We start from the raw sequence: 19,093 nt of genomic DNA on the forward strand, positions 1-19,093 counted from the left end.
GTACCATATAATGGTCATGAACACAATCACTGGAGGAAAACTTCTTTAGTTTGAATTCTAACTCCACCACTTATGAGCTGTGTGGCTTTGGGCAAGTTTCTTAGTCTCCCTCTGCCTTGTTGTGCCTATCTGTAATATGGTAATAATGAAAATAACTAATTCCAGCTGTTGACGTGAGGCCTGAATGAGTTAACATATGTAAACCAGCCCCACAGGACAATGACTAGCACGTGTATGTAAGTGCTATGTGAGTGTTTGCTGTCATTTTTACCATGAGCCATAAGGAAAAGGAATTAAGGCAAGTATATACTAATGAAGCAGGAAATACAGAACCCAATATACAATAGAATACCTCATGGGTAATTGAACAGTTATGATTACTTATGACTTAGATAACATAGCTTAGCTTCTTTAACATAGTAGGTAGGAAAGCTGGGATTTGAACTCAGAGCTTCCTGACTCCAAAACTTGGAGTTCTTGCAGTTGTCTCCTTGAGTTGTCCTTTGGAAACCCACAGAAAGTTTTAAAAATCTAATGCCATGGGGCACCTTGGTGGCACAGTCGGTTAAGCCATCCAGTTCTTGGTTTTGGCTCAGGTTACGATTTCAGGGTCGTAAGATACAGCCCATGTGGGGCACCATACTCAGAGTCTGCATTAGTTTCTCTCTCCCTCTGCCCACCGCCCCCATAAATGAATAAATCTTTTTTTTTTAAAGATTTTACTTGTTTATTTGACAGAGAGAGTGCAAGTAGGCAGAGAGGCAGGGGGAGAGAGAGAAGGGGAAGCAGGCTCCCAGCTAAGCAGAAAACCTGATGCGGGGCTCGATCCCAGGACCCCGAGATCATGACCTGAGCCGAAGGCAGAGGCTTTAACCCACTGAGCCACCCAGGTGCCCCAATAAATAAATCTTTAAAATAAAAATACAATGCTTCACCACCAAACTCAAAGTCTTTAATTTGATTTAAAAAAGAGTTTTAGTAAGACATAATGCACATACCTTAAAATCTACCTATTTTGAGTATGCAATTCAATGTTTTATTCCTATATTCATAGGTTGGACACCATCCCCATAATTTAATTTTAGAACATATTCATCCTGAGGTGGGTCTGACAGCAGAGTTCCTGAGGTCTTAACTTCAGGGCTACAGACCCTATAGGAGTTCTTGAATGGACCTTGAATGGTTCTTGAACCTTTTCTAGGATCCATAGCTTTCCTTACCTTTCCGAAACTAATAGAGATGGAGCCCAGGTAGTCTTACAAAACTTTAGACTGGTGGGTTCTCAAACTTTAGGGTGCTTGCAAATCACTGGGGGCGCTTATTAAAATTCAGGTTCAAATTTAGTAGGTCTGGGACACTGTCAGACCTACTATGATTTTGATTATAGGAATACCAACATTAGATAAGTGAAATGTTATCTGCCCTACAATCCCATTCCTCTCATTAGTGGATCTGTGTTACCAACCAACCAGTCAATAAACAAAAACCCACAACCCCCCCCCCCACACAAATGCAATCATTTTTTATTATTTTTAAAATTTTGTCAATAAAACATTTGTGGGCATTTGTTTTCTCTCTTGTTCTTTAAGTATGTACAAAATAGTCATGATTTTGCATCTTGGACCGAAAAGCCTAACCTATTCACTGGCTGGCCCTTAATAGAAAAATTGTCAACCTCTAGGGTAGACCATGGTGTAAGACCACCTTGGAGAAGTGTACATGCTGTTCATCTTACTCTCCATAGCTCTTTGGGGCATTTGGCAGACACGGCATTACTAATCAGACTGAAAAAATACTAAGTATGAGAGGCAGCAAGTTGGCTGTATTTATGGATAATTCCTCCTCTAGAAGAGAGGTCTGGGCAGGTGAGAGTCAGTTGCTGGTTTAGTTTAAAAATAGAGCTTCCTGGCAGTTGCAAGCGACTTGCCTGAGTGGAAGGAATAGCTTTCCACAAAGGACCTAGTGTCTTCTCAGCTAGGTCATGTCATCAAGACTTGGGAAGCAAGATTCCCTAGGAGTAATTTGCCATCCTCAAGAGAGCTTGGTTAATTGGGGTTGGAGGCTGGTTAGCTCAGTTTATGGGTAGAATATTGCATTTTCTTATATCAGTCTTCAAGCTCCTTAAGACTTCAGAGTGTTTGTTCATGGTTCTGAAATTGCAAGAGCTGTCTGACCATGTGTTTTACCTGTAGGAAGATGTTTCTGCTTAGCTCACTTTGACTCCTGTGAAAAGGATCTACTGGAACATGCATGAAGCTTCAAACTTCTCCAGGCTTCAAGTGGTTTCCTGCACTATAATATCTATTGTAGAACTTCCTCTCAGATGTCCATCTTGCAGTCTTCTTTCCTTTGGTCTTGATCAGTAACTTCCAATCTCCTAACCAATGGCTCATTTCAAGTTAGGTTGTCTGTCTGTCTATCTATCTATCTATCATGCAAGAGGTTGTCTATTCTCAACACCCATCCCGAATAATCTTTGTTACTGCAAGGTCCATAATTACTGGTCAGATTTTAGCATGTTCCAGGGGGACAAGTATAAAGCATGACCTTGAAGGCATTGGATCATACACTAAAATAATTGCAAGACTTACTAATTTATATATTATTATTAGAAACTAGGATATTAGGGCAAGGAATATTTGATATAACACTGGATTGGGCTAACTTTATTGAAATGATACATTTTCCAAAGATTCTGGGTTTAGTGTGGTATTTCAAGTAGCTGGAGGTGTTTGTAACAGTTTACTTGACTGGTTAATTGAAAACTTAATGGTGGCCTACACAGACTCTAAGTGATATATTTGACTCCAAATCATTAGACTCAACTGCATCCCCTACTGTATCGATAATCCCTTCTCAGTTTTCCATTAGCTCATTTGTTCCTTTGTCCCTTCTTTAATCATTGTTCCTTATGCTCCTATCCCTGCCCTCTTACGTTCTCTCTTGCATAACTCTTGCCACTATATAGGCACCAGTGATTCCCAGTTAAATGCTTCTAGTGTAGACTTCTCTGATAAACTCCAGTTCCATATTCCAGATGACTTTCTGGACAGATCTTTGTTGATGTTTGCCTTATAAGCACTTGGACCTCAACATGTGCGGATTTCCATTTTTTTTTCTCTCAACCTTTTTTGTCTTGTATTCTCAATCTCTGGCAACGGTATTACCATCAGCATTCCTAGGCGTTACTCCAGTCCTATTGAATCAGACTCTGTGGAGATGGACCCTCAGGAATCTGTTTTTGAACGAACCCTGTGGGTGATTCTTACATACACTAAAACTTAAGACCCATTACAGTTCCCCATGGCAGAAACCTTGGAGTCACACTCTCTCTTCTGTCCACCACCCACATCTAGTTGGTGGCTGGATCTTATTGGGATCATTCCCAAATATTTGAAAAATGACCCTTGGGTTCTTTCTCACTACCACAATTTAGTTCCTGATTTCTCCCTCACACCCCCTGCAGGAGCCTCCACATTGTCCACGGAGCTTCTGCCCTCTTTTTCATATGATCACTGAGAGCTGATGTCTTTCAAAACCCAGATCTCAGCTAGAAAGCTGACTCTGCTATTTCTTGTCTTAAAAGGATCTGACAGCTTGATGGCATGGGAGCGGTTTTCAGACTTGTTAAGGTCATGGAACTCTTTCTTCAAATAAAATCGGGCCAGGAAATCCAGCTTATAGACCCGATAAAAGCAGAGCTCCTCTGTTTGAGCCACAGCCTTGGCCACTCAACTTGCCTTGCTGTGTTTCCTAAGAAACCATTCCCAGAGACACAGTTTGCAAAACACTCCATGAAGTCCAGATGCTTTATTTGGATACCGTGTTCCTCCCTCGCTGGCACCCTCCTTCCTCTCACCTCTCCACCATTAACTCAGCCCCCAGCCCGCGGATTATTCACTATTCCCTGGACTAGTCATGTGTTCTTCTGACTTGTCCTATTTACTGTCTTCACATCCTCAAATGGCCACTCTTCTCTCCCTAATTGTTCTTTGCTTTGTGTTCTCAAAGCCAAGTTGGCATTTATAAAACTATTCTTTTTGTGTTTATGTCTGTCTCCATTAGAAAAGAGACAAGATCCTTGGGACAGAGCCCATGCTTTTTTCATCTGTGTATCTGCTAGTTCCAGCTCTGACACATGGCTTTATTCATGTTCATTGCATGACCATTTAAATAGTCTGTAACCCATTCTGTCCATCCTTTGGTTTTTGTTTTGTTTTGTTTTCCAGACAGAACATACTGTAATGAATTAAATATAACTTTAAAAAATGGCTTTACTAACCTCAATTGATTTATTAACCTATATGACTCTACTAGTGAAATATTTTCCTGTTCAATAGCCAAGCATAATAATCCATGGATATATGCATTGTATATCATGGCATATGAAGCTGAGCTAATATTGGTAGAATACATTTTTGACAGCGATGACATTTGCTGCATTTTTCAGTGATGTTGTGTTGAATATGTGTTCATTGTCAAAACATGGAGCTAAAGACAATTATAAAGAAGAAATTAAAATACAGCCATAATGTAACTCCCCAGAGATAGACATAATAGTTTGACTTATTTCCTTCCATTCTTTCTTCTGTAATATTTAGGTGTGTATGTATTTCCTTTAAAACTGAAACCGTACTAAGTAGTTTTATATCCTGATTTTTTCATTTCATATTATGAGCCTTCCAGCATGTCATCATGTATGAGAATCTTAATATCGTTAAAAATCTTATTAATAAAAACTGTGGACTTTCTAAGCAATTTCCAAGAAGTTTGCAAATTCTTAGTGGAAAGTCTGGGAAGCTAGAGAGAGACCTGTGGGTATTTTGTGACTCAAAAGGAATGGAGTAACATTTTGACTGATCTCTCTTGATGATGTGTTGAAGTTAAGCAGAATGAATGGATGGGTCTCAAATGTTTTGAGCAACTGTTAGGTGCCAGATACTGTGCTTTAGGGACATTTCACATTTTATATACATTTTAATACATTTATATATAGTTTATATACCTTAGATACATTAATTCATTTGAGTATTCACAACAAACCAAGGAAGTGGACATTAACATTCCCGTTTGACCAATGAATCATCTGAAATGCGGAAGCTTAAAGTAACCTGTCCAAGTTATTCTCTCTGGGGAGCAGAATTTTAATTCCATTCATTTCTGAAGAATGACACTTTCTCCAACCCCGACTCTGAGGGTGCACTGAGCCTGCATTTGATTCCAAGGGCTTCATATTAGCAGTGATTAACTCTGGCATATAAACTTTTGCGTAACCATAGTTTATGAACCCCTGAAATCTCTTTGTTAAAACATATGTATGCTTTTTAAAGGTAGAGAGCCTGTCGTTCTTACTGGCTGTCTAAGGTATCCTTCAGAAAGCTTCATGAATCTCTACTGCAAATAATGGAGCATCCACAAGTCTTGCAGAAACCCTTCGAGGAGACTTTCGTTTTACTTGCCAGGCTCTGCATCGAGAACATTATCTTTTCTTGCTCTGTTACTCTTTCATGTGTCCCTGGAACCCATGGCATCTGTTTTCTCTGGATACCCGCCAGTACCCTCGTTACTGTTTGTTTATAAGAAAGTCTCAAATAATTTCCATGTCTGCCAACTGTCCTACCATGTCACTGATTCATGTGTCTGCGTGTGTAAAATAACAATAACTCTTGCATGCTTATCTCTTAACTGATGAGCATTTCAAACCCTTTTTGCTTCTCTTTGTATAGCTAAAAGTGCCTCTATTTGTACTGATCCAGTACGGTAAATAGGCAGTCATGGTGCACAAGCAATTTTTTCATTCCTATCAACGAGCTCAAAGAATGCACGACCCTTGATCTGCAAACCACCCGGTAAACACAGTCTTATACATCTTATATATTAGGAAGTGACCTATGCTACATTTGAGAGGGCTACAAATTCTTCCCTACTCCCATTCCATTGGAATTGAATTCACCTCCTTTAATCTAGAATGACTTTAGCAATTTGTTTGACAAATAAAACATGGTAGAAGTAATGTTCTGGGTCTTCCAGGGGCAAGCCTTATGATGTCTTGCAGCTTCTGCTTGGACCTTTAGAATGCTTGGTCTAGGGGGGTGGAAGACAGCTGCCATGTAAAAATTCTGCCTACGCTAAGACTACCATGAGGGAGGAATCACATATAGGTGTTGTGGTCAACATCTCCGGCTGTGCTCCCAGCCAGCAGCTGACATCAAGTGCCAGACATGTGAGTGTGTTATCCTTACCATTCCACCTAGGCCACCCTTCAGATGACTTCAGCCCAGCTGCCATCTGACAGAGTCTCATAAGAAACCCCAAAATGAGTGCCTTCCAGTTAAGCCCAGCGAACTGATGAAACTATAAAAGATAGTGATAAATTTCTGTTTTAAGTCACTAAATGTTAGGGTGGTTTGTTACTGAGCAACAGATAGCTGAAACATGAAGGAATGAGTGCTCTTACTGTATGCAGAGATAATAAGCTCCACTTACATAGAAGGTTTCCAAGGAAAATTCCAATCATTGTTTTTCCTCTTATATTTTGTATGATGGATCTTTCCCTTGTCCTTATGTCCTCCCTGACAATGTTTTTTTTTAATTAAGTGAAACAATTTTCTGTTCATTTTGCATACATCTGTTCTAAAGATGGAAATTTTTTATGACATTCTGTAACAGAATTATTGGCAGAGGGTTAACTGTCTGATTAAATAGAACCTACCACAGTTTAAGAAGATGGCATCTGTGGTCAAGAGGCCACTGTTATGTCATGTACAGTGATTTCAGTGGTAAATTCCACTCTAAACCCACTAACAGTGCAGTGGTTCCCACTGAACTGGAACCTTGTCCACTTTCTCCATCTGAAGCATCTGCCCTGAGTTTGGTTTCTTTTTCCCCTTCCATTTTTACATAGAACATCTCCTTAGGCTGATTCAATGTTCTCTCCTGAGATGAGATTTTTATTCCAGTCATTGATTCTTCAATATTTTCATCTTTATCTCATTCATTAGAAGTCCAAAATGGGTCTTAAGTCTAAAATCATGGTGTTGGCAGGACTTCCTTCTGGAGGCTCCAGGGAAGAATCCATTTCCTTGCCTTTTCCAGCTTCTAGGGGCTGCCTGCTTTTCTTGGCTTGTAGCCCCTTCCTTCATCTTCAAAGACCATCACTTCAGCCTCTACTGCTATCATTGCACCTCTTTTCCCGACTTTAGCTCTACTACCTCCCCCTCCTAAGGACCCTTGTGATTACATTAGGCCCATCATCCAGATAATCTTTCCTTTTCAAGATCCTTAACCCAGTCACCTCTGAAAAGGTTCTGATGACTAGTACATGAGCCTCTTTGGGGTTATTATTTAGCATATCACAGATACCCCAGTTAGACTAGGAGTCAGTCATTTAGGCAGATACATGTGGATACTTAGGAGTGAGCAGGTGAGGAGAGGAGAGGGTGTTGCAGTCCGAGTCTTGTAGGTAGGAAGATCTGGAGGTGAAGAAGCCATGGCTTCTTTAGAAGAATGAAGTGTTGAATGTGGTTAAATGGTAGATGCACGAGAGAGGGGTAGGCTAGAGTCAGATCACAAAGGGTTTTTTAAACCATATTAAACAATTTGAATTTTAAGGAACAAAGGGAAAACACTGAAAGATCCTATTCTTGGGAGTAACAATGATCCAATTTGTGTTTTGGAGGAAATCTGATGTAGGAGAACAAGATGGAAGCAGGAAATTGACACAGAAGAGCCCAAGTGGTATCACCTAATTCACAATATGTCTGAAACCAAAATTCATTATTGCCTATCAAAACCAGCACAGCTACCCAAGTTGCCTATCATTGGCAATGTCACCTGTATTCTTTTAAGGTCAAATTCTTAAAATTATTTTTGGCTTCTCTCTCTTCCTTCTAACCACACTCAGCCACCAAACCTTATTGTTTCTTGAATTTTTTTAAAGATATAAAGAATATATGATTACACGAATGTGTCTAAAATAATAAACAATATGGGGAGGTGCCTGGGTGGCTCAGTTAAGCATCTGACTTCAGCTCAAGTCAGGATCTCAGGGTCCTGGGATCAAGCCCTGCATTGGGCTCCACACTTAACTGGAAGTTTGCTTCTCCCTCTGTGACTCCCCCAACTTGTGCTCACCTGTGCTCTCTCTCAAATAAAATGTTAAAGAAAGAGAGAAAGAAAAGAAAATAATAAACAATATGGAAATAAATTTCGTTCCTTCTGTAACCCCCTAAGCTTTCATTGTTATAGGCAACTTGATTAACAGATCAGTATGTATTATTCTATGCCTTTTCCTTTGCATTTGTGTATATTATAAATATCCATATACTGATGGCATTGTGTTAGACACATACACATTTGAAAGCATAACTATATCCCTTTTTTCAACTAGCAACGTAGTTTAGATATCCCCATGTTGGTACATATTTTTAAATACCTCACTTTAATATAGAACCATGGTATTGCTGTAACATGAGGCAATTTCAAAATTTTCACTGGATAATTATGCTACCATGAATATCAATACATAATCTTCACATATACACACAGGTATTTTTCTATCAGATGGATTCTTAAAAGTTGTCAAAAATGCACATCTTAATTTTTAAAACTTCACTGAGGTATGATTAATGCATAAAAAGCTATACATATTTAATGTATACAACTTAATGAGTTTGGAGATAAGCATACAGCCATGCAATTATTACCACAATCAATGCCATAAGCATATTCATCACTTCTGAATGTTTCCTCCCATCCTATGTATGTACATACACACATATGGATGGATGGATGGATGGATGGATGGTTGGTTGGTTGGTTGGTTGGTTGGTAAGGGCACTTAGAAATTTTTTAAGTATATAACACAGTGTTCTTAACTAGAATCATGATGCTGTACAGTCGAACTCTGGGAATTACTCATCTAGCATAACTGAATCCTGGTACCCTTTGACCAATTTTCAAAAATTCAACTCATTTTCTAAAAAGGGTGATGAGAATTCTAAAGGCTCTGAAATTTTGCCTTCCTTTCAGGCTAATGAGTATGGGCCTGACATGGTTTTACAGATGATAGTTAAAGACCTGCTACTCTTGGGTCAGATGCAATGGACTTTTATTTAGAACACAGGAAGTCTCAGGGGGTTTCATGTTGGCATTGCTTGCTCTTGTCCTCGAGTGCTCGGGTGAAAATAGTCCACGTAGTGCACTTGTGTAATAGCTGAGGAACCCTGAACTTAGGGAACCTCAATTTTTTTTTTTACAATGAGCTGCCAGGAAATCTGCCCTCTGCCCTGGAGAGAGACTTGCTTTGTTCAACAAATCATAAGCAAATCTGTTCCTTAATCCACACGCAGACACAGTGTCTTCCAAGGCTGGTCACTAAACAAAGGTCCTTGGAAGGATTGTCCAGAGCAGAAGGCCAGCTAGTGGCTCTGCTCACAAGACATGGTGGATATGGAGAAGACCCACAGAAAATGATCTCACCTAGGGATTGAACTTATCTCTCCTTCTGCCAGTGGGACATAAGCTTACCTATTTCTGCACACCCTCATTAAACACTGGATGGTACAGATTTTTATATTTTACATTTTTATAATTGAATGGGAAAGCTAAAATGTTTTCTCCTTGCAATTTGCCTTTATATAACTAGTGAGCTAAGTGAGCATCTTTTCATGTTTGTGTGATTTACTTGTGAATTGCTAATACTATAGGATGCCTGTTATTTGCCCCTTATTTTATTATTTTCTTGTATTTATCTTATTATATTTTCTAGATATTAATATTTTTCCTGGTTTATATTAAGGCATCACTTGGTTCTTTTATGTGTGGCAGTTTCCTTCGTACAGTTATTTTAAATTTGTGTGTGATCCATTCTATGATGCTTTGGGGGGACATTATAGAATTTTATAGTCTTAGTAGTTAAAAAGCATTTAGGGGAGCTACCGAATAAGATTTAAGTATGTCTTCTGATTTTCTTTTGAATTTTTCTCTCTTCAATTTATTTAGATTTTTTCCTAACCATTTTTAAAAGATTTTATTTATTTATTTATTTGAGAGAGAGCGAGAAGGGGAAGGGACAGAGGTGGGAGGGAAAGGAAGAGGGAATGAATCCCAAGCAGACTTGTTGCTGAATGCAGGGCCCAACATGGGGCTCCATCTCATAACCCTCATGACCTGAACTGAAATCAAGAGTCAGATTCTTAACTGACTGAGCCAGCCAGGTGCCCCACCTAACCAGTTTTATTTTTTTTTTAAACATAGTTGTAGTCCTGTAAAAGAAGTAGGAAGATGTTTTCAATTTAGAAATAACAAAGTAGGGGCGCCTAGGTGGCTCAGTGAGTTTAAACCTCTGCCTTCGGCTCAGGTCATGATCTCAGGGCCCTGGGATCAAGCCCTGCATGGGGCTCTCTGCTCAGCAAGGAGCCTGCTTCCTCCTCTCTCTCTGCCTGCCTCTCTGCCTCCTTGTGATGTCTGTCTGTCAAATAAATAAATAAAATCTTTTTTTTAAAAAAGAGCAATACCAAAATACAAGATGCCAAGATAAGAACTGAATAACGTTAGATATCTTTTTTCCAAACTGAGTGTTCCATGAAACTTCACAGTTAACAATAGAACATCAGACACCCTGAGAAGTTCCGTAGGAGAAAAAAATATTTAATTTGATTTAACTGGACATATATGAAATTTTGTTGGACTAAAGAACTTTTTAAAAATTCTATAAAATATCTCACGACATCTTGTGGGAGGCTGTTGGTCAATGGAGGGACTGAGAAGCAGTCTCATTAATCATTAGAAGCAGGGTCCCTGAAGCCAAACTGCACTGAGTTACTTACTACTTGGGCATGTGAATTAACTTCTCTAGGCCTCAGCTTTCTCATCTATAAAATGGGGGTATTAGAACTTATTTAGTGAGGGAGTTCTAAGGATTAGTTGAGTTATTTAAGTGCTAGTCATTACTGTGAAACATTCCACTCTTGGAGCATTGCTATAAAGCTGCTAATATTGATAATTGGCCTCCCAATTAATGTTCAGAGAATCAATACCATTGTCAAATTAAAAAAACAATTCAGGGGCGCCCAGGTGGCTCAGTGAGTTATGTGTCTGCCTTTGGCTCAGGTCATGATCCCAGGGTCCTGGGATTGAGCCCCACATCAGGCTCCTGGCTCAGCGGTGAGTCTGCTTCTCTCTCTGACACCACCCCCCACTCATGTTCTCTCACTCACTTGCTCACTTTCTGTCTCAAATAAATAATAAAATCTTTAAAAAAGTAATTCAACTACTGCACTGCCATTGAATGTGCCACACGGTTGTCCATGTAGGAAGAAATTGCGCTACTGAAAATAAATGCGTGTGATTCTATACCACCGGCCCTTGAGTCTTTTGTCGTGAAAAGAACTATTTATTTCACTCCCCATGGCATCTTTATCTCTGTGGTAGGTCTCAGTGTTTGACAGACATGTGGATTCTTGCCAGCTCAGCCATTTGAAAGGCACTCCCAGGTGCATTTTGCATGTGCTGTTTCACGTGTATCCTGAGCATCTCTAAGTGTGCCAGAAATCTCCCACACTGTTGTGTTGTCACACAGTGACAAACAAGAAGCTGATTTTATTTTTATTAATTTCATTCTAAGAGCCCTTCCAGAAATAGTTCACTTTTAGAGCTGCATTTTAAGTACTCCTTAATAGGCTGTGTTCAACTCTTTCCTTTGACTAAGATATCGATCTATATTATATTTCAGTGTGTGTTGCTCAAAACATATGCTTTTTAAAAAATGATGCCTTTTGGTGATGCTGTGAGAATTTTTTGAAGATTTTGTTTTTTAGAGAGAGAGTGCGGGGAGGGGGAGGGGTCGAGGGAGAAGGAGAAGATCTCAAGCAGACTCTGCACTGAGCACAGAGCCCAATGCAGGGCCTGATCCTATGACCCTGAGATCATGACCTGTGCCAGAATTGGGAGTCAAATGCTTAACGACTGAGCACACAGGCGCCCCGAGAATTTTTTATTGTTGTGTCTTTTCTGGTGCTCAGTAGTTAATGATCTGTCCAAAGCTGCCTTTGCTTAAAGACAAAAGAATGACTTAGAAACATTTTTGTCATCTTTTTAAATAGTTTAGCTCAGTTTGGCAAGACTGCTGGGCAGAGAGGGGAAAATTCACATCTGAAATGTTCAAGGAAAAATTTCTGTTTAAGTGAAAGTATTGAAAAATAAAATAAAAATGGATTTCTTCTGATCAGACTAGTGTTTTACTAGGCATGTTTAACTAAATAATAATAATAATGAGAATCTGGTATTAAAAGGCACTGGTGAGGGGCGCCTGGGTGGCTCAGTGTGTTAAGCCGCTGCCTTCGGCTCAGGTCATGATCTCAGAGTTCTGGGATCGAGCCCCGCATCGGGCTCTCTGCTCTCTAGGGGAGCCTGCTTCCTCCTCTCTCTCTGCCTGCCTCTCTGCCTGCTTGTGATCTCTCTGTCAAATAAATAAATAAAATCTTTAAAAAAATAAAAAATAAAAAATAAAAGGCACTGGTGATTGTTTCACTCTTTTTTTCTTACCTGATGAAAGTGTGTAGGGGGCAAAGGATTCTCCAGAAGGATCTTTGAACTAGCTGAAAAGAGGCATTAAACAATTATAGAGATTTAGGTGAATTCATCCCAGCCCAGATGCTGTCCTCCAAAGGCTCAGAAATTTCCTTTGGTTGGTGTACAGAGAACAGATTAGATATAGGTTCAAACACAACCAAACACAGAGTGTTCCATTAGCAGGGCCCAGGCATCCACTCCCCAGAAAGAGAGCTCTATGGCAAGCCAATTTACAATCAGAGGTATCCAGGAGGAAGTGAAATTCAATGAAGAGGAAATGGAAATGGTTGTATGATTTGTGTGATTAATGTCATGAAATTTGCTAGACAGAGGCCCCATCACTCAACATGGACCATGCATGACAGGGAATAAATGTGTTACCTTCGTTTTGAGGCCCAAGTGCTTTCCTTTTTGTCAGCGTCTGGATGGACATCATGGGCATCTAGCTCCTTAGATCTCCTTTGTCTGTGCCCAGGTTCACCGTCTCCTCTTCCTCACCCCATCTTTCTCCAGAAGGACTATTATCGGTTAGATTCCCTGTTACTAAATTAAAATCACAATTCAGTCCTACCTTCAGGAGGAAACATCCTCATTTTCTAGATACAGTTTTAGCTCCTTCTAATCTCCTTGGCCACTCATATATAAATCCATTCTGTTCAGTCTTGGTACAGATGAGTAAAAATCTATTAGGGCTAATTTTGTTAATGAAACTCTCCCAGGGCCATTTCCTTTCCTTTATATCTTTGTATGATTTCCCATCTTCTCTGTCACTTTCAGAGGCTACCTTGAGGTGTTACTGCCCTCCCTCCTTTTATTCTCCAACGATTTGCATTTACAATCCATGGCAAGGATAGCCATAAGCTTCGACTCAAACATTTGGTGGTTCCTGTTCCCTTGAATAACTTCTAATTACAATTCTACAGAATATTCATACAGGGCATTCAAAATCTGACATTTCAAATATAAAATACATTCTAGGGGTGTCTGGGTGGCTCAGTGGGTTAAAGCCTCTGCCTTCAGCTCAGGTCATGATCTCAGGGTCCTGGGATCGAGCCCCACATCAGGCTCTCTGCTCAGCAGGGAGCCTGCTCCCCCACATCCCCCCTCCCCCACCTGCCTCTCTATTTGTGATGTCTGTCTGTCAAATAAATAAATAAAATCTTTTAAAAAATACATTCTAAGTGAACCTGTCTGTAATGGTAGCATTTTCATCCATGAGTTACCAAGTGGCTTTTCCATTTCAGTGAGACCAGATGAACAACAAAAGGGGTGGAAAAACCAGTTGTGTTCTTCATCTGAGGAGACCACAGTTGCCAATGATGTGAAAACCAAACCATTAACCTTTCTGAAGACCCCCTTTGCTCTAACCTTGTTGCTTCCTATTCACGTCAACTTGGGACTCTCTGATCTCTGCTGCTTCTAGGATTTTGAAGATGGAGGAAAGGCCTGGAGTCCATCTGGAAAGTCTGTATAGACCAGGGCAGTTTTCTCAGAGGGGCCTAGCTCTCGACCTATCAGAAGAATTTCAGTTCTGAGTTATTTCAGCCAAGTTATGGTTTGGTGTACAACGTATAGAACAAACACCTAGGGACTTTGGAAAGTTAGGCTTTGGACAAGACCCTGTCCTTTCTGATCTCCTGAGATTTTGATGTCAGCCTAGCCTTATGGCGACTGGGAGGCCCCAAAGCAGCCTTTGGGTATCTAGTTATGCTTGGAAACCTGGCTATAATCAAGCAAACCAAGTGTAACTTGCACATAGACTCTAATTCATAGACCTGGGAGGACGACTGAGGGACACTGTCAGGGGAGGAGGCCGTAGGCCTAGAATCTTCATTCTTATGGGGATGTACAGAGAGACTCTGTCTACCAAGCTAGTAAAAGAATGTGCTCAAGAGTTAGGATGAGGGACAAGGCCCAGTGAGCTTCTTATGTTGGTAAGGGGAAGTTTTGGAACAGCTATTTTGTGGTATGTAATAGATACCTTGAATAATTCACATATATGTACATCATGAGATATAAATAGTCATCCTGACAGTAAAACATTATCCAATATGGTTGAAGTTCCTGCGTTCTCTTTGATTGTACCTCCGAATTCCCCTTGAAATCCCTTGTATCGATACTACAAATGTGTATATTCCTAAATTAGATATAATGCTGTTACAGTTTTTTTTCTTCCGTATATATGCTGTCATTCTGCATGAAGTCTTCTGTAACTTGATTTTTTTTTCATTCATTGCTATGGTTGTAGGAAACATTCCAAGGGATACACGTAGCACTGATTCATATTTGTTTTGCCAGCAGTGCTTTTCATGCAGTCATCCCAGCTGTGGGGAGGAAGGGAAGCAATAGGGATGGAGGCAGTTAAGGAACAGTCCAGACTATGCACTTGGTGTCCCACAGTGGTGACTCAGTTCACCCATGGGTCAGCTGGAAGGGTGGTAGCAGGACCTAGCTAGTAAAGGAAACTAATTATAAGGCAGAAAAGCTGAATTTGCACAGAGAACCTGGAATCAACTAAATATAAATAATATTTCATGGTAATAAGCCATAAAATAAAAAATAATTTATTAAATAAATTAATAATTGCCTGCTTATGATTAACATTTTTTTGAGTTAAGTATATCACTATTTCAAATAGTAGACACTGTGTGCGCTCTTCAGGAAATGGCCTAATTAATTTTCCTACCTAGTTTTTCTCTCCTTTGCCTTCTCTGTCTTCCCTGGGTTTTCGGGATTCTGCCCCAGCAGATATGATTCCTGCTCTGAGCCATTCTGAAGGATTGGCTTTTGTCACCATCAGTGAAACTAAGCTGGCCCCTGACCGGACACCGTAGCAAAGGCTTTGGTGATCTTTCTCGGTTAGAACAATAAAGATTTTCTTGGAATGTAATCCCAGTGGTTTCTCTTTTCTGTGTAGCCCAGAAGAATACCTGATTACCATCCAGAACTGTGGATATCAATTTTCCTGGAAGATTCGACCACTGCTATTCAGAGCTGCTGTTGGAATACCATGTCTAAGAACTCGGAGTTTATCAATCTGTCATTTCTGTTAGATCATGAGAAGGAAATGATCCTGGGAGTCTTAAAGAGAGATGAATACTTGAAAAAAGTGGAGGACAAGAGAATAAGGTAATATATTTTTTAAAAATTTTTCTGCTTTTCTTGACTACTGTCTCTTTGAAGCAGGTTAGATCAGAAATTGGGCAACTGTGACCATGCTGGAAACAAATGTTGGTCAGTGACATTATGGGTCCCCAGCAGTAGCCCACATATCAGAGAATGTCTTTGATATTTTATCATTAGCTAGATGGGAGGATGGAATTGAGCAGATGATATGGTGCTGATGAGAATGCCGTTTGCTAATAATATCCTAAGCGGTAGTGAAGTGGAAGGCCTGCCTGTGTTTGAATACCAGCTCTGAGATGTATTGTGTGACCTTGTTTGAGTGACTCAGTTTCTCCATGCCTTAGTTCCCTCATCCCTAAAACAAGGATAATAAAATTGCCCACCTCATAGTGTTGTTGCGAGGATTAAGGGAGACAATACACGTGCAGTGCCTGGTATGTAAGTTCACAATTATTTATTTATAATGCCTTTCTCAGGTCAGTCTTTCTGAGAATTCCTTCCTACCATAGCTGAGAGAAGAAGGGGATCTGGAGAGAGGAAAACTCTCATTTTACCCCATACATTACCTGAATTTTTAAAAAATAAGTCTCTGTGTGAGTAATGTTGAGTAGAATGGGCCCAGTTGAGTTTCCCATCCGTTGTAGGCAAGGTTGTTATTTAGCTGGATCCCCATGCATGACATCACCTGTGTTTCAGCTCACAGCCATTCTGATTGGTTGCACCACCTCTTCCGAACGGTCCCAGCACTGTTTTGATTGGTTGTCACACCCATTGGGATGGGTTGCTGCTTGTGCTGGGTTGCTTGTTAAATATATTTGGCTATTCCATCTCACCCCAACTAGAGGAGCAGAAATAAATAGAGTTCCCTTCTCAGTGACTACCAGCTGTGCAGCTTCTGTGTCTTAAGCGTCTCCCAAAACTGTGATCATTTTGACCACAATGCTGTGAAACTGGAAGTCAACCATAAGGAAAATTCCACAAACATAAGGAAACATAAGGAAAAGACCATTTCCACAAACATAAGGAAAAGACCACAAAAAGCTTAAGTTTATTGTATTTCATTTTTTATTGAGGAGAAAACTTATCATACGGTTATGTTCTTATGTTGCAAAGATATTCAGTGTGCCTAAAGGAACTAGGATCCTAGAATTGGAAATACATTGAAATATTCTCGATTGATGCTTATTTCATAGTTAAGAGCCCAGAATTTTTATTTCCATCCTTCATAAGAATTCAAGCAATCTTACAGGAATAAAGGCTTGGAATTCAGGTTAAGGCAGTTAATGATTTTTAAAGATATCAGAAATGATGTTTTTTTGGCATTTGTATTCCAGTCACGAAAAGTGACTAAATTTTCTAATGTGCTGCAAAAAGTTATATTGTTTATGGGAGGTGAGGTACTAGCTGGTAACTGATGACATGCTCTGGGGAATTAAAAATCACTCTACTCAGGAGAACACAATTTAACAGCCGCAGCCTCAGAAACGCCGAAGTACAATGAATAGGAATTTCTTCAGAATGTTTGCTTCTGTCATTCCCAATAACTTTCCCTAATAATCTGTTATACTCTTCCCCCTTTTCTGTTTCTTCCCTTGTCCTTTTCCCTTATTCTCCATAAAGAAATTTAGCGGGCTGTGTAACATACAACAGAGCTATTGCGAATGAAGTTGTTGATTTCCTGGTTCTTCAAACTTATTTGAGGAAAGCAAAAGAAAGGCTCTGATAGACCCAAGTGATACCTTTATAGAGAATAGATTTTTTAAAGCTGCTGTATCTTCTTCTCATCTTTAATAAAAATAGTGGCTAATATTTTATTGAGGTTTTTTTTTTCCCCCTGCACCAACTGTATTAAATATGTTGTCTCTTTTTGTTCTCAGCTACCAACATATGAGCCCAGGCCAGATGACTTGGGTTCTGTCACTCTTAACAGTTTTATATATTGAGAAGCCACACCGAAGTGAGTGGCGTGGTGTTTCCGGTACATGCTGTTGAATCACAAGCCACATTTGTTGATTCACATCTCAATCACACCGTGAAGTCTTTGTGTCAGTTTAGATAGGTTGTTTCCATGGATAAATCTAGTTCCCTCATTTGACAAAACAGAAATAATAGCATTAGGCACCTCATAAGATTGTTGTAGGGATTAAATAAGCTAATATTATTAAGGGCTTAGAAGAATGCTGGCATACAGCAAGTACTTGATAATTGCTGGCTAGAATCATCGGCCCTATTGTTGGTATGTGTTGTAGTGAACACTAGCAGTCCTCTACTGAGCTCCACTCAGATCCCTTGTGGTCTGTGCTCTCATCTCCCAGTTTCCACATGTTTACTGCTAAGGATGGTGTCTAGTACCTTCTTTAGAGGACTACCCTTGGGGGACAAGCGTTGGCAGTAGGGCTAGAGAACCACAAGTACCAGGCAAACTTGAGTTTCTGTCCCTGCTGGGCAGCCCCAAGCCAATGGCTGACAGCCTTTGCCGTGGAGCTTCTGCCTCACAGTTTCCGGTGGAATCATGCTGAGATGGGACTTCCCCTAAAGACCACACCCTCACTTAGCCCCTCCCCCCTTTTCTGTCCTGCCTCCACCCTTCCCTTCTGTGTTCCTCCTAAGGGTACTTACTCCATAAGTCGCTTGCACACAAATCTACATCCCAGAGTTAGCTTTTGGAAAAGCCAACCAAGAAGTTTACCAGACCAAACAGGGATCTTAATTACTGTTGTGGTGATTGTTTTTACCGTGTTATAGAAGTGTAGATTGATATTTTGTCAGTGTTCAGAGGAAGTGCAATTAATTATGAATAAGAAACTGAAGGAATGGTTTTCACAGAAGGGCTAACGCTTGAGCTTGGCCTTGAAATGTGAAAAAGATTTGACATTAGCAATTACCTGTCAACTGTGTTTTAGCTGTTTACCATGAACCACAAAACTGCCTTCAGAGTCTGCTAATGAGTTTCAGAAGGAAATGGAAGACCAAGAAAAGTTTTAAGAATTAGGATGATTACAGAGAAGTAAGTGATACGGAAAGTAAGTCAACAAGACTTTGGAAAGCAGTGAATTTATTGTTTCTTTGTGTGTTTATTCATTGCAGTAGGTTATTCTTAAAATAGAAACATAGAGGAATATCAAAATTGTGTTGAATCAGTGCTTTAGGCCTGATGCCCAACTGTGCACTACAGCCCACGTAGCCCCAAAGTGTGGCATTAATTAAAATGAGATTGGTCTGTGGGTGTTCCTGAAGGTGCTCTGCACCCAGAAGGCACATGGCAAGCCTGATAATTATCTCCAGGCATGAACTATAGTCTGGAAAGAGGTGTCTACCTACTAAAAGAGCATTTTAGGTTCACCCAAAAGGCTCCAATATATTTATTTTCCCTCAGACCAAGCAGGAAGAAATG

The 19,093-nt window shown here is 40.0% G+C and overlaps 1 protein-coding gene across 2 annotated transcripts in view; it reads left to right on the forward strand.

The window, feature by feature from the left end:
• The first annotated feature begins 15,583 nt into the window (after nucleotides 1–15,583).
• The window catches only part of LOC111150525 (synaptotagmin like 5), a 120,721-nt gene continuing 117,211 nt past the window's right edge, over nucleotides 15,584–19,093 (forward strand). For both annotated transcript variants that reach the window (XM_022508018.1, XM_022508016.1), the window contains exon 1: nucleotides 15,584–15,702. In XM_022508018.1, coding sequence (XP_022363726.1) covers nucleotides 15,584–15,702 — 119 coding nt within the window. The remainder of the gene's footprint in view (nucleotides 15,703–19,093) is intronic.

This window comes from Enhydra lutris, unplaced genomic scaffold (genome assembly GCF_002288905.1).
Source record: "Enhydra lutris kenyoni isolate GAN:26980312 unplaced genomic scaffold, ASM228890v2 scaffoldscaffold23, whole genome shotgun sequence".
NCBI classification, from domain to species: Eukaryota; Metazoa; Chordata; class Mammalia; order Carnivora; family Mustelidae; genus Enhydra; species Enhydra lutris.